We start from the raw sequence: 17,558 nt of genomic DNA, 5'->3' as shown, positions 1-17,558 counted from the left end.
GTTTAAAGTTTAGTTTAGTAAACACGACTAGTTTCGAGAACTACAGATGGTCTTAACAACGAGTCAAAATACAAACAACGTTTGAATTATTGAAAGTAGTCTTGTTTACATTAATAAACTCAAAAGTGGTATTAAAGAGTGTTTTCTTTTTATTGTAAATCATCATATAATTCCACAAAGTTAATGCCAAATTAAAAATAATATAAGGAGTTACTACATTGCACAAGCGATGCTTTTGATTTAGTATTGTGTTCGGGTCAACTCTGGTTGAAACTGGCATATAAAATTTAAATAAAAAAAGTATTTTCAGTCTATGGTATAAATAACCATTATATTATATGAGAAAAAATCTGCAACTTCATGTCTTTAAACAGAAGTCTTTTTTAAGCATAGCAATCTTTAAAACAAATCTGAATTATTATTGCTCGGTGTAAATAAAAATAATAATAAACATTCATTAAAAATATTTATTTTACTGTTACATGTTCTGTCTTTCGATGTTGCTACGGTAATTTATATAATTTTATTAAAGTAAAGAGGCAGAATTAAATCGATATTTTAATATCAAAATGTTCCTTGCAGCATGAAACTGAGCTAAAAATATTACTGAACTAAAATAGTTTATGCGATGGTAGATACTGTCGGAGAACATAGTAATAAAATATAATATTATTATAGAACAGTAGGTTTGCATACAAAGTGACTTGACAAGGCAAACAATGGATGTTTTATAAAATATAAGTTATTTATAAGGAGTTTGTCATCGCTGGAAGAAGCCAAGTATTTTGCTGGTGGTCGTAGGTTCCGCTCGCCCATTGTCCGCTACTTTCCTCTTTCGTTCTTGAGAGGAAAGCTTGTTTTTCATCTGCTCCTCGATAAGTTCTTGCATATCCATCTGTAACATAAGAAACAAAGATTTAATTACATTAAAATGTTAAGGATGCCTAAAAAACTATATATGGAATAACCCTGAATGGCAGCAAAAGTAAAATATATTAAACCTGTGTGCGACCCAACATGACATATGGGATCGAATGCAGAGTGGACACTGTAATAACAAAAATCGCGCTAAGAGTGTCAGAAATAAAGACTCCCTGGAACATATCTGGCAAGAGTCTACGAGATAGAATAAGGAACATCAGGATTTATCCTCTCTTAAGAAAGATGCGAGATAGAAGATGTCATTAGGTGGGGAAGGCAATGGAGAAGACAATGGTATGCATATGTGAGGAGAATGGAACCATCTAGATTTCCCCACATTGCACGGTGTACCCCAAGGTAGATGACTCTCAGGCAGACCATTAAAGCAATAGGTTGACAGCTGGGACGATTCCCATTGCAGGAGGCTAATCCCTCTTAAAAACAGGCCATGAGGCCTTTTTCCTAGAATTTTTACTCATAAATTACATTTAAATCACGCAATAGTAACTTTAAACATAAAGAGTAAACCTATTACACAAGTAGGAATAGGATTAATCTTGAAGCCTGAGTAGGAAGATGATAAGCGGCGTTGCATAAGCTGTAGCTAATTTTTCATTTCAGAGTCACTTTAGGTTATTCAATTCAAATCATGACTATTTCAAATACTTGATAGTGGTCAGGTCATGAGTTAGAATAATCGACGTGTATATATGAGAATATGTATGAATGTGGAATAGGCGCAGATTGTGTGGAAAGATAGATATTGGTGTGGCATTCTATTCTCTCTAACATAACCTAACCTACCTCTGCGGAGAAGCGGTATGATGGTTGGGTAGTTGGTTACTTTACTGTATTCAATTGATTTTTATTGCACTGGTGTTTGTATAACTGGTACGTCCCTCTTCCAGGTATTTATATTAAATTACAAATCGCTCACTCCTTTCAAGAGCGTCATAAATAAAATAAAAAAAATTTTCAGGAGAACATGCTTAAAGTTTAAAAATATAATACAATGTATTAAAAAAAAAATCAAGCCACTTATTGAACTTTTTACTTTTCTTGTTATACTTATATAGATTTATTCTCTCTTACTTTTCCTATGTATAAATGTGAAAAACTGTAATTGGTTTTCGTGATTGTTTTTTTGTGTTCTGATTTTTTATGTATTGAAACTGTTGTTTTTCCTTCTAATAAAATAAAAAAATTAAATAAAATTTCCAAATAAAATCAATCAAGTCGTTGGATTGTATCAGGAGAGCATGAGTTATCCCGAGGTCCGTCTCACCTGCCACTGGTCGAGCTGCTGGCTGAGCTCCACCTTCTGGCGCACGGCCTCCATGAGCTGGCCGGCCGCCTGCGCGAGCTCGACGCGCGCGCGCGCCGCGTCCGCCTCGGCGCGCGTGCGGCGCGCCACCGCCGCGTCCCGGGCCGCGCGCGCCTCCGCCACGGCCGCGTCGCGCGCCAGCTCGCCGCCCGCCGCGTCCGCGCGCGCGCTGCTCGCCTCGTCGCGCGCCGACGCCAGCTCCACCTCCCACACGGACACCTGCCGGACAAACAGAACATTAAACTTAGCCTGTCAAACTTTTTAGGACTTACTTTAAACTTTTAAGCCTCTTAAACGTATTAGACCTCCTCTTACTAATCCAATAACTATATATTTATTATTACTAACTATTTATTTATTTGGAAGAAAAAACTATTTTTCTTTATAAAAACCTATTCATAAACATATATTTATTTATTTCAATATATATATATATATATATATATATATATATATATATATATATATATATATATATATATATATATGTAAGTATACTATTATTTTTTACGGGTCGGTAGGAAATCTCATTTCTTAAATCTGGCCCGGCTACTGAAAATGTTGGCCACCCATGTCTTAACCCTTAAATATAACTAACATGTAATTATTATTATAATACACTCATTAGAATTAAATTAATTTTAGACTTTAAAAAAATATTAAGTCATGGTTTTCTACCCCAGCCTTGTTGTGTATACAACATAACATTGAAACCCGGTAGCTGGTCAAATAAAATTAATGTGGAAAAAACGACATAGTTTATTCTATTAAAGAAATATCAAGAGATATTAGTGAAAGGCAGCGATCTTTACTTTCACACAAGATGCAGTAACATTATATTCTGGTTATGTGGAGACAAAGGTTCTCGGGTCATTTACCAGGTGACTGAGATCAAACGATGAATAACAGGTATTACCCCTCTTCAGTACCTCGGACCTTTGTACTTAGATACTTCTACATGCCTTATGTTTTATATCGCTCACTCCTTTCAACAACGTCAAATATCAAAAATTGTCTATTTTCAGTTGTGCAGGTTTTCGGAATGCCCAGAAAATATACTACATATATCCCAGCAAAGGCGGCATATTTTAAACCCGCTACAAGGCAGAAAGTGTTGTTTTTGCATTTTGAAGAAAAGGAAGTATTTCATATTATTTTTTGACATCTCATCAAAGATGAAGAAGAATATGGAAGTCTAAAGTCTAATATAAGAATATGAGATGTCAAAAAATAATATGAAAATAACTCCTGTAATTGGAGATAATCCAGATTTTGTGAACAAGTATTTAGAACACACTCAAAATGTTGTCTAAGTGTTTTTTTAAAATATACTAAATATTTTTCAAATGGAGAAAAAACAGTCAGGTTTTGCCTAAAAAGATCTGTTGCACAATAAAAAGTTCAAAAAGTGGCTTGATATTTATTTTTAATATAACGTATTATATTTTTTAACTTTAAAAACGATCTCCTGAATAATCAAGTATTTTGATTTTTGACGTTGTTGAAAGGAGTGAGCGATATGTAGTATAAAATAAAGAGCCATTATTCCATGACCACAGAGACAAGGTTTAGATACAAAGATACTTTAAAAGTACAAATTGAAATTATTAAAACAATAGTCAATAATTATATCTCGGAAAAATTGTCTGCCCACTTCGGGGCACAAACTCAAGACCTTTGAACGCCGATTCCGCTGATCTAACTATTGAGCTGAACAATATAGATATGCCTATTAGTACTTTTTTGGTTACCCAATTGAGATGGTATTCGGACTTCTTTCGGTTTACATTATTTTCCAGCTTATATTTTTAATGTAAAATATTAAAAAAAGAGCTAGTAACACGCAATACTCACAAAAAACTTTGTCGAGTAGTGTATGTCCACCAGCGTTTAGTTTCTCCATTTCGATAAATTATTCTATCAATGAAGGTCTTTGATTTAAAAGCGGATGTTTTACGGTGTGCTAAGCATTATAATAACATCGTTTGTGATTACAGACATATGATAAATAACTATTTGAAACAATAAAACAAGAGAAAATTACATTTTAAATAGATATATATATATATATATATATATATATATATATATATATATATATATATATATATATATATATATATATATATAAGTCCGCTTCGGCTACCATTCTGGGGGCCCCGAGCTCAATTCCCAGGGGGGGGGGTCAAATAAATATAAGTGATTTTTTTACTTTAATATTTATTCAATATTACTCTGGACTGGTACCCGAAGCGGAGGGTTGATCACCTTCCCTTCATGTGTTAACGATCAAGATAACCCTTCATTTATATGATGCAGTGCCCCATGCACCGTTGGGGTGCGGATAAGGGTTTAAAAATATAGGGGAAAAACTTATACACTCGTAAAAGTTTTTCCCCTATAACGTTTGCGGCAGTTTCTTCCTGTAATGGTGGCCCTCGTATAACGCAGTAGGTCCGTATATTCGGTCATGTCAATTTCAATGCTGCGCAAAATTCTAGTACCTTTAAAAATGGTTCAAACGATTATTCATTTAAAAAGAACTGAGAATAGTGCACGACAAAAAAATCTCTTCACAATTTTTGGCGAATTATATTTTATTGATTGAATTTTACGACCAATTTATTCTATTGTGACATTATGTAAAAGTCATGAATTCAAGTAATCATTTTTGCGTGAACTTTCAATAACTTTTTGAGTCCAAGAATATCTCTCAGTGACAATTCATTGTCTATTCCACGTTATATTCTATTATTCAGAGCGTTAAATCGTGGCTCCAAGTCACGCTATTTGTGCCTTTGTTATGTTATATATTCTTTCTCTGATTAGTTAATATCCTGTGGGGTTTAATTAATTATAATAAACTCAACCTTTGAATATATACTGCGTTAATTAAATATTCATTACGGTAACAAAGTAGATTCATTTGTCTGCCTACATCAAGGACAGATTACTATTTGAAAATTGATATTGACCAACGGCCAGTTATAGGTGGGTTGTACCTACTGTGATGGAATATTAGCTATTTTTTTAAAAACTATTTTCTTATTCTTATTTATTGGAGAGTCTCTAATCTTAAGACCCAATAATCAATATACCGCAACATTAAACTTTTTATAATTTTCTTAAAACACTGGCAACATTTAACGTAATTGATTTTTTTTCCTAAAACACCGCTTTGAAATAAGTTTTTTTCTTTTTATCAAAACTATTATAAATTACCAATAATATTCATCCAAACCCTTATTCGCATCCCAATGATGCATAGGGCACTGCATCATATAAACGCAGTGTTATCTTGATCGTAAACACATGAAGGAAAGGCGATCAGCCCTCCGCTTGTAAGTCCAGGGTAATATTGGATAAATACTACAGTGAAAAAATCACTTATATTTTTTTGACCCCCCTGGGAATTGAACCCGGGACCTCCAGAACGGTAGCCGAGGGTGCTGAGCATTACACTACGGAGGCGGATAGTTACTAATTACTAATTAGACGCAAAATATGATGAAGAAAATTGTCATCAATTAATATGAATACATCGAGCTAATGCACTGGGCTTTTAATGAGTACGGGATTTGGTGACATTTTTGCAGCGAAATGTCATTTGGAAAATGGTCAGATACATAATTATAATGTTGGCCATCTACATATCAAACAATGCAAGAGTTAATGATGTCATTGGACTCAGTCATGAAGTTTTATTGGCCCATTTTATTTAATGCCCAGTATTCGTTAATTCTGTGATTGCGAATTCATTCCACCCAAGAGGTCACATATTGCTCACTCCTTTGAACAACGTCATAAATCGAATTTTTTGTTTGTTTGATAGTGTCTTAATAAGACGAAACGCGTCACATATTATCATATATATATATATATATATATATATATATATATATATATATATATATATATATATATATATATATATATATATATATATATATATATATATGTAAATTAAAGAAGAATTCAATCCAATAACCGTGTTTAATTTTGGATAACAGGCAAGAGTCTTCGAGATAGACTGAGAAATGCCAAGATCAGGGAAATATGCGAGATCGAAGATGTCGTTAGGTGGGGAAGGCAACGAAGAAGACAATGGTATGCGCATGTGAGGAGAATGGAACGATCCAGACTCCCCCACATCGCATTGTACGGCCAACCCCATGGTAGACGACTCCCGGGCAGACCACCAAAGAGATGGGCCGATAGCTGGGAATCGACGTCGCAGGAGGCTAATCCCTCTTAAAAACAGGCCGTAAGGCCTACAATAAGAAGAAGAAGAAGAAGAAGAAGAATTTAGGATATATTACCCATCAATTCAATATGGAATTCTACCAACTGTCTGCAGTTACTATAAATATGCTTTTATTTTCCCTCGTTACCAAAAGCCGAGCTTTGGGAAAAACGGGCTTATTGTTCCAGGTGCTCATGTGAATTTACGTGTGTTAGTTTCCAATGACGAGAATTGTAGGAAATGCGTGACAAGCGAAGGAAAAAAAAGAAGCAGTGCAGTTAAGAAAATATTATAGAAGTATTCTGTTCGCGTGCAGATTCGTACATTTAATTGCATATTATAAATACATACTTTGTGTCTAAATGACCACCTAATTACGTACATGGTGCATTGTTTCTGAATTTCGGCGGCCATTCTCTATTTATGACGTGGAAATCACACGTTATTGACACGAAAAGTAAACCCACCTATAACGTTGAGATAGGTTCCGCGTTATCAGGGGGAACGTTAATAATAATAATATAATAAAACCCTTATCCGCACCACAATGGTGCATAGGGCACTGCTTCATATGAACACAGTGTTATCTTGATCGTTTACACACGAAGGAAAGGTGATCAGCCCTCCGCTTCAGGTACCAGTCCAGGGTAATATTGAATAAATATTACAGTGAAAAAATCACTTATATTTATTTGACCCCCCTGGGAATCGAACCCGGGACCTCCAGAACGGTAGCCGAGCGTGCTGACCATTACACTACAGAGGCGGACAAACGAAACGTACTAAAAATTAGGAACTAGGCGGACAAACGGAACGTTATAGGGGGTAATTTTTTAAAATTGTATTTTTACACCTTGACCAACGGAAATTGACTTGACCATATATACGGGCCTACTGCGTTATACGGGGATCATCATTATAGGAAGAAACTGCTGCAAACGTCATAGGGGAAAAACTTATACGAGTGTACGTTTTATGAGGATTTACTATATATCTTCAAACCCTTATCCGCATTCCAATGGTGCATAGGGCACTGCATCATATAAACGCAGTGTTATCTTGATCGTCAACACATGAAGGAAAGGTGATCGCTTTACGTAATATTGAATAAATATTAGAGTGAAAAAATCACTTATATTTATTTGACCCCCCCCTGGGAATCGAACCCGGGACCTCCAGAATCAGGCAAGGTGATCAGCCCTGCGCTTTAGATACCATTCCAGTGAGATATTAAATTATTATTGAAAATAAAACTCATTTACGTTATTTTGACTTTTCTGGGAATCGACCCGAAGCCTCTAGCACGGTAGTATACGCTGGCCTTACCAAGCCACTTAACTACGGAGTCGCAAGTCTAATAAAGGGTTTTCAATAGCAACGATACAATTATAAATGATTCAAATGGCAAAATTGGTTATTATTTTTTAAAGTTTTGTATGTTATTTATGTTTAGTAGGTTATACCATTTAATTATGGAAAGATACACGCTTGAACAACATAAATGTGGAATTGTTTAATTGGCATTATTATTATTAATGTAAATATTTTTGCTAATGTAATGTAATGTTTATTATTGTTAATGTAACCATTTTTTATTATATATTTATTAATGTAAAGCTGTGCAATTCCCGAATAAATAAAATAAAATAAAAATAAATAAATGAAAATTATATGGTAAATATGCACCTTTAAAATTTCTTAATTCGGTAGGTGTACCTTGAATAAAAAAAGTTTGCGGAACACTGCTACAGATAATATACAAAAATAGTAGGTAGGTTCAATAGCGTGATCTTATATTCGGCCTTCACCGATCTACCCCTAGCGTTGCGTGACATCAGAGAATTTGCTCGACAGTAAAGGTAGACAGTCGTGTGTACGTTATGCCTGTAAGTGTAATGTAAAACAAACATATACACCGATAAACATACATATTATCATACGTAATTGTACGGATTTGCATAATAGTTCAGAGGCTTACTGCCTTACAGCGAGAACCAAGGATTTTATTATTGTATATACATATATCAACATAAAATAAAAATAAAAATAATACGCTTTGTAAACTTGACCAGACAAATGACGAGTTACATATTCACATTCATTTTGTTTTGGGATCATTTGCGGTGTTCCCCAGGGTTTACAAATAAACCCGTATTTTTTTTTTAATTTTAAGTTTTACTTAGTAAATATCACTATTTCTTAAAATGTATTGTGACATGTGTTTTGATGCATTCCGCAATGAGTTGGGTCCTTGGATGTTGTTGATTGAAGAGGGGGAGCTGTTTCTGATTTTTATGTATTTATTTATTTATAATCAATATTTTATTTGATTTGATTTATTATCAGTGGAAACATTGACAATAGGAGGGAGGTTTTAGTCATTGTCATATAGCTAATTATGGGTTTATTTATTTATTACATATTTTTTTATCAATTTCTGTAGTTTTAAAATGTTGCAGCTTATGACTTTTCGTATAAATTATTTTTGGGATTTCTACGTTATTGACGTTGAATTAGACTTTTTTAAATTTAATTTAATCATTTCTAAACGTTGTTCAAGCGTGTATTTTTTCACGATTAAATGGCATAACCTGCTGAACACAATTAACATACAAAACTTTATAAAATAATAACCAATGTTGCCATTGTAATCATTTAAAATTGTATCATTGCTATTAAAAACCCTTTATTAGACTTTCGACTCCGTAGTTTAGTGGCTTGGTAAGGTCAGCGTATACTACCGTGCTAGAGGCTTCGGATCGATTCCCAGAAAAGTCAAAATAAACATAAATGAGTTTTATTTTCAATAATTATTTAATATCTCACTGGAATGGTATCTAAAGCGCAGGGCTGATCACCTTGCCTGCATGTAATTAACAATCAAGATGGCACTGTGTTCATTTGATGCAGTGCCTTACGTACTATTTATTGCGTCAGCATAAGAATTATAAAATATATTATTAAATAAATTCTTCAATTAGAGTTCTAAATCACTAATTTTGAAGTACCTACCTACCCATTGGCTAACATACCGACATTTAAAAAAATCAATCCGTGGAATTATAAAAAAAGTTTCGATTACATTTTAAAGCGACGTGGAAAGGAAATAATAAAATAACAAAACGCGTAAATTCGACATGACACTTAAATCCCGCCTTTACCTTGGCTGACGTTTGTCACGACAGTTCCTCGCCCCGCGATTGGCGGATCGCTGGCCCTAGAGTTGCCAGTAAATAAAATATCCACAGAGTTGATGCCTATTTAAACTACAATAAGTAGGAACTGTAAGGCTTCAGATTACCGGCATTGATTCGCGTCTGCCGAGAGTAGTAGCCGAACACGACTGTGCATAATGGAAATTAATACTCTATTATGTAAGTAGGTATCTATTTTGAGGTATCGATCAAACCGCGACATGATACGGTGGCAATCTTTGACAGCCATGTCGAAAGTAACATTTTTTAAGAGATAAAGGCTGTAGAAATGACTGTTAAAAAAACGAGGTTTTTGGAAGTTACCACAAATGTAATTTAAAATACGCGCAAGGTCTTGATTTACTTAATTAGTTATGTGTTACGCAATATATTTAGATTATACCACAATATATTGCGTATCACATATTATACACAGTATATTTTGGTAGATTTGATAGTATTTTTCATAGATTTGTTAGTATTTTTCAATTATTCGTTGGTATTTTTCGTAGATTCATCATAGATTCGTTAGTATTTTTTATGGATACTTTAGTATATTTCATAGATTCATAGTTAGTGTTTTTAAAGATTCATCATATTTATGATTTCTTCACATAGGAGATGAATTTTCATCGATAGTATTTTTCATACATTCATCAATATTCATCCATAGATTCCTTAGTATTTTTCATAGTTTCATCATATTGCTGGTTCAAGCGTTAGAAATGTCCATTTCATTTAGAATCATGGGTGTCTTTTTCGAATATGAAAATGTTGACGATTGAGATACCATTTTTGGAATAAAGAGTTTAATTTTTTGCGTTGTGGCCCTTTGGCATTTAACCAGCGATATATTCGTTTGTATTTTACATAGATCTGTAAGTATTTTTTTATGGATTTATCATATATTCGTAAGTATTTTTCATAAACTCATCGATAGTATTTTTACAGATTCATCGTAGATTCGCTAGTATTTTTCATAGACTTATTATAAATTCGTTAGTATTTTTCACAGATTCATCACACATTCGTTAATATTTTTCATAGATTCGTTAGTATTTTTGTCTCACCTTCGTCTGTAGTTCCAAGATGAGGTCGTTCTTGGCCTGGAGGTCTGCATCCCTGTCGTGCAGTTGATGAGCCAGTTTGTCCAGCATGTCCTTAAAGCGGACCCCCTCCATGGCGGCCACCAGGAGGGCTAACTCCTCCGCCACTTCGGCCAGAACTCCGGCTCGGAGTTGCATACCTTCGCCTCCTTCCATGCTGCTGATGGACAGATCAGAGTGGAGACCTAGAAAAGGATTCAAGATTTAATACATATCATGGAAAATGTTTGATGAGGTGAATGAGAAGAAATTTCATTCTTCATAGATTCAGGCATTCTAAAGGGATTTAAAAAGAAATGTTTTGTATACTATAAGAAGGTGTAAATATATATGATGTAAATTAAGTCTAAAAAATAGTTTGCATTAAATGAAATGTTGAAAGTGATCACCTAACAAGCCTATAACAGGGTATAACCCTTTAACAGCTTAACAGTCGAATTTTATTTAAATTAATTTATTTATTTAGAAATTTAACAGAACATTAACATAAATACATTTACAAGAATGAATAACAAATAAAACAGGTAATTGTAACATTCCAATTACAAAATTTCACAAACCGCTCACTCCTTTCAAGGACGTCATAAATAAAAAAACTTGATTTTTCAGGAGAACGTTTTTAAAGTTTAAAAATATAATACAATGTATTAAAAATAAGCATCAAGCCACTTATTGAACTTCTTACTGTGCAACAGATCTTTTTAGGTAAAACCTGAAGGTTTTTTCTCCATTTGAAAAATATTTAGTGAATTTAAAATAAAATAAACAATACCTTTTCTTCCTTTTTTCCCCTCTGTAGCGGGTAAATATTAAGTTAAAAATATAGGACTTTTGCTGGGATATAGTACATTTTCTAGGCATTCCGAAAACATGCATAACTGAAAATTGACGATTTTTGATTCATGACGTTCTTGAAAGGAGTGAGCTAAATGTTGAATGACTCAAAAGTAAACAGCAAGAATAAAATATAGCAAAAGTTAAGAAGATTTATGGGCAGACTTAATTTAGACCTAAAGTAAAAATAATAATAAATAAAAAAAAACATAAACAGTTATAAGAAAAGTTAAGTTATTTTGGCGAGAGATTTGCTGGTGCAAGAAATCGTCACCAACAGGTCGAAACAAGACTGCCCGAACACCGCTCGGGTTAGTCAATAAAAACAAATTCACGAATATACTCGGCTCAGACGAATCAATGATAAAAGTCAGAATATGATTTTCCCGAGCAGCACTCGGGCTCATCATTACAATACAAACTCCTTGCCCGAGTCACACTCGGGCTAAACAGGGAACTGGTTAAATACCCAGACTTTCATATTCTTCTTCATCACAAATCTTCAGTTTTGGAAACAAGGATTTGGACACACTCAAAATGTTGTGTATGAGATATCCTTTTCAATCTTGAAAACCGAAATTAATGTTTTATTTACTAAAATAATCACCGATTTTTACCGCTGAAATGAACCGAACCTTCATTCGCAAATCCAGATTATACAAGATTTATGACTTGTAAAACTTTTTGGCATTTAGAAACGTGTTTCAGTCACGCGTTTTGTATTTCCATGGTTTCATTTGACGTTTTGATACACCCGATCTTGTTAAGACAACCGAAATCGATCAAAACAACCCACGATTCAATAGTTAATCACATTATTAGGTTACCAAACTATGCCGTCATATATTCAACATCGACATTTGGATGAAAAATAGAAATGTGATACTCTATCGAATATTATATGGCGACCTTTCATTTCCTTGAAGGATTAGTAATATATTGATTTCAGCAGGTTGACAAATACTTATTTTTTTAACAAAAAAGACAAAAATAAATTTAATTTAAAATATAATCGATATATTACATCGCTCACTCCTTTCAAGAACGTCATAAATCAAAAAACTTGATTTTTCAGGAGAACGTTTTTAAAGTTCAAAAATATAACACAATGTATAAAAAATAAATACCAAGCCACTTATTAAACTTTTTATAGTGCAACAGATCTTTTTAGGTAAAACCTGAAGGTTTTTTTCCATTTGAAAAATATTTAATAAATTTTAAAAAAATACTTAAACAGTACCTTTTCTTCTAAATACAAAAACAACATTTTCTGCCCTGTAGCGGGTAAAAATTAAGTTAAAAATATGCCTCTTTTGCTGGGATATAGTACATTTTCTGGGCATTTCGAAAACATGCACAACTGAAAATTGACGATTTTTGATTTATTACGTTCTTGAAAGGAGTGAGCGACATATACAACCGAATTTACATATTATAAGACTAGAAAATATATTATATAGATTGAAAAGTAAGTGATTAATGAAAATTTGAATTATGTCAATAATTTTGCATTATAATGAAAATAATTTTTAATTCATGACCGTACTCGCAAACGCAGAATTTAACAAGAACCCGGCTGCGCTAAGGGCCATATGTCCATTCGATCCCATATTTTTCAAATAAACAAATCGAAAAATTATACATGTACTTATGTATATTTTTTTACACTCTTTACCTTTCAATAACTGTTTTCTTTTAAAAATCATTTAATTATTTCGAGGAAAAACTTATTTATTCAATACCAAAACGGTGTTTGAAGAAAAAAAACAATTACGTAAAATGTTACCTGGATTTCGAGAAAATAAAAATGCGACTTAACGAATACTAACTTTTTTAAATCACTATAAACATTTTATTTAACTTAGTTACAATTTCTACCGGTTTCGAAGCTAACCGCTTCTTACTGATTAATACTCAGTCTTGGTAAAGAAGCGGTTAGCTTCGAAACCGGTAGACATTATAATTAAGTTATAATAAAATATTTATAGTAATTTTAAAACAAAGTTACATTTTAATTATGATAAAATACTATTTATTATGTACCAACACTACTCATGTTTTGTCAAAATGTCTGACCACATTTATAGATGCTTTTCTAATACATTTTCATGCTTTATTGATTTCTAATACTACAAATTTATGATGCTTTTTTTACAACTTATGATACAATACCTTGTTTTCAAATCAATCAATTTATGTGTCTGAAACCACATAAGATGTTATTACTATGCGAAGCACACCGTAAAATATCCGCTATTAACTCAAAGAGCTTCACTGATAGAATACTTTATTGACAAGGAGAAACTAAACGTACGTTGGCGTACATGGAAGTCTACTCAATAAAGAGATTTCTTTTTTAAAATCCACATTGTAAGAATATTTTTACATCGGTAGTGTAAAGGCAAAGGGGTATATCTGTCAAATTTTTCATATTCTAATAGCTGTAATTGCAATACTTGTTTAGTTTTATTAAGATATGTACATATAAAAATACATCAAACAAATGAGTTATTTAATTTCACAAGTTTGTTTTTGCTCTCCTGTAAAATTTGATCTGAGACAGATATACCCCTTTGCCTTTACACTACCGATATATATATATATATATATATATATATATATATATATATATATTTATATATATATATACATATATATGTATATATATATATATATATATATATATATATATATATATATATATATATATATATATATATATATATATATATATATATATATATATATAAATATACAGGGACAAATATTAATTTTATTATTTGATTCGGCAGTAACTTTGTAGTAAAATCTATCCATTTTTAATTTAAGCGTTACATAGTAAATACCATTGTATCTTAATCTATTTTGACACGTGTTTAGATCCAGTCCGCGTCTTTAAAAATTATGCAGAATGCACTGAAACACGTAACACAATAATTTTTAAGAAAAAGTGGTATCTATAATACATAAAAAAAACTGAAATAAAAAATGCTCTTTTGTTATTGAGGGCACACTAAACCGTAGTTTTATTAGTTTTACGATTTCACGTTTAGTATCGTAGATAAAAGTAGATCAAACAAGTCCTGCCTTGGTGCTACTAGGTGACAGGCGCGGTACAAACTACCTGTGGACATATTTTATTGTGTCGTTACATTCTACCGCAGTTACATGCGAAAGTAGGGAGAGTCGACTCTCTGTTATCCGGGCCGGATAATCCATTCGGAAAATTCCGAACATACTTCTTCTCCGTCTTAGTCCGCATTACTGAGGGTCGTGACCCATGTGGAAGCAATGACTTTTCTCCAGTTTTCTCTTGACTGCGCTGCACGTAGCGCTCCAACTACAGAGGTGCCTGCTGCTGTTTTAACTGATCGGTCCATCGTGTTAGGGATGTTTCTCCCCTTCTCTTCCCCTCCAGGCTACTAATCATAACCAGTAATTCCAGACTATCGTCATTGCCACGCACAACGTGTCTAAAGAACTGAAGAATCCGTTGTGTAGGTATAGACAATGGCCAGAGTGAAGCCATCCAAGTGTAACTCGGAATATGTATATATTATCATGTGAATTGTAAAACCTGCTTCCATTATCCAGAAACTCACTAAAAAAAGATCTTCTTCTTCTGTGCGTGTCATGTCCTTGACGTCGACTATCACTTGAGAATAATTTTCCTAGTCTCGGGCAGCTCTAAATAACACCTCAACGGTCCTGATCCCCATCCAATCTCGTATATTCCGGAGCCAGGAGATCTGCCTTCTACCCACACCTCGTCGAACTTCTATTTGGCCTTTTATGATCAGGTGCAATAGCTCGTACTTCACCATGGTATCACATTTCGGACGGGTATTTTTTTACGCTGGCGACGGGATTTGATAGTTATGCACATATAGTTAAGACCTTAATAAAGAGTTTGGTACATTATATTCATATAAAAACATTGAATAATTCCTTTATTCTGCTTTTGAAATGACGCCGGTGCAGAAGGTAAAAATACCCTTGCCGTCCTTAAGCATCAATCGACCGAACGGGTAGAAATACCTTTCCCGTCCTTAGCGTGTTATTTGTTCCATAGAGTGAATACCATATCAATAAACAATATAAGTTAATTTTTGTTTAGATAAATACTTACATAATAACGATGAACATCATATAGTAATGTTTGGTTTGAAATGAGACTCGACAGTAAATCATTAGTTGTTTCAACGTGATGGGCATATTGCCCCATAATTTTGAAACATCATACTTTGTTCAAAGAAAAATCACTAGCGTTTAAATGTTTAAAACATATCGAGCTGTATCGGCATTCATACTTAATGTTTAACATGGTACATTAATTATAATTGTCTTATTGTATAGGAGGCACTGGTTATGTTACAATATGTAAACAACGCAAAACGCCAGCTTTATTTTGGTAGGTACTTTCAAAGTAGAAACTCTTGTTTTGAAATGGAACAAGGAAAAAATGTCGCTTGAAGGTCGTTTGAAAACGAATCCACATGGCTCTATTCTCTAAAACGAACAGCAAAAAAACGTTTCCCTGTCATATTTCTCGTCTTCACATGTCATTGTTCCGACAATTTTCGTAATTTTGCGTATAGGTTTTGGATGTCATGACATTTTTAGTGGCTCAAACGATTTTTTCATATCAAGATTTTATCGATTAATATCAAAAACGTTTATTAATATGACAATATAGAAGTCTGGGAATTTAGAGGGCTTAAAATCTGTTATTGGCTGGTTTGAATGAGCACTTCATAACATGCACCATTCTACAAATGATTGACAAACACATCACCCAAATTTTATTTTTATATATCAAATTAACGCTATTCCAAAAGCAATGCTCAGCTAGTGATTGAAAAATATAGTGCCAGGCTAAATTAGTGAAGAAATGGATAAAGCGCACATACAAACGGTTATTTTTGATAAACAAAAATTTAAAGCCTGCTCTTTAATTTAACAGTAATTATAAAAAGTTTGAACGAATTCAGGTGTTTTAATTTTAAGTTTCAAAAACGAAAAACAATCTGATAATCCCCATATTTTTAGATATGATTTTTTTTATACAACAAAATTATCTTCAGCTAAAATTAATTAAGCAAAGTTAGCAGAATTCCTTCATTGATCTATGTGCGATTCCTGGTCAATTTTTACATCTAATTTGAACAGAATTTGGAAAAAGTAAATAAATAGCAATTCAACAAAAGCCAGCATACGTTTCTTTTTAACGAACCAAAAAAAATATAATACATAAAGATGAAATATATCTTCAAATGTGTACTTTGAACTTATGTTCAAGCTTATGTTCAAACTTATGTTCAAACTTATGTTCAAACTTATGTTAAGCTTTATATCTTAACGAATTTAGTTACGTTTGTTCGGCATTTTGGAATGTAGGATCTAAATGATGTTAATTAAACGTGTGGTTCATTATGATCTTTTTTCAATACACTTTCTTCGACAGATTACTGTTAAGTCGTGTTGAACTGTCGTGTTCAACACGACAAAAAAATAAGTTTTCTTCGAAATAAATATGTGGTTTTGAAAAGAAAAAAGTTATTGAAAGATAAAAAGTAAAAAAAAACAACGCAGTGTTATCATGATCGTTAACAAGGTGATCAGCCTACGTTTCAGGTACCAGTCCAGGGTAATATTGAATAAATATTATAGCGAAAAAATCACCTTTATTTATTTAACTCCCCCTGGGAATTGAACCCGGGACCATCAGTACGGTAGACAAGCGTACTGACCAATATAGTACGGAGGCGGACAAGGTGTCAGTAGCCCTGATCAGCACAATACAAACAAACAAGTCCAATATCTCACCCGAGTCATAATCGTGACTAGACCTCAGTTTGTTGTACTTGCGAGAAGCGCTAAGGTGTCAGTAGCCCTAATCAACATAACATAAACAAACGCAAGTCCAATATCTCACC

At 33.1% G+C, this 17,558-nt stretch overlaps 1 protein-coding gene across 1 annotated transcript in view; it reads right to left on the bottom strand.

Annotated features, from left to right (window-relative positions):
* Positions 1–452: 452 nt before the first annotated feature.
* Positions 453–17,558, bottom strand: part of LOC148303160 (bicaudal D-related protein homolog) — a 151,335-nt gene continuing 134,229 nt past the window's right edge. Inside the window, exons 6-8 of the mRNA XM_088270411.1 lie at positions 10,753–10,973; positions 2,207–2,464; positions 453–895 (exon numbers count right to left, since the gene is read on the bottom strand). Coding sequence (XP_088126537.1) covers positions 761–895; positions 2,207–2,464; positions 10,753–10,973 — 614 coding nt within the window. The 3' untranslated portion in view covers positions 453–760. The remainder of the gene's footprint in view (positions 896–2,206; positions 2,465–10,752; positions 10,974–17,558) is intronic.

The sequence above is a fragment of the Brachycentrus maculatus genome, unplaced genomic scaffold, assembly GCF_059751285.1.
Source record: "Brachycentrus maculatus isolate JH-2025_06_01 unplaced genomic scaffold, ASM5975128v1 h1tg000384l, whole genome shotgun sequence".
Classification (NCBI taxonomy): domain Eukaryota; kingdom Metazoa; phylum Arthropoda; class Insecta; order Trichoptera; family Brachycentridae; genus Brachycentrus; species Brachycentrus maculatus.
The sequence above is the reverse complement of the archived record's forward strand: the minus strand, read 5'-3'. Positions and strand labels throughout refer to the sequence as shown.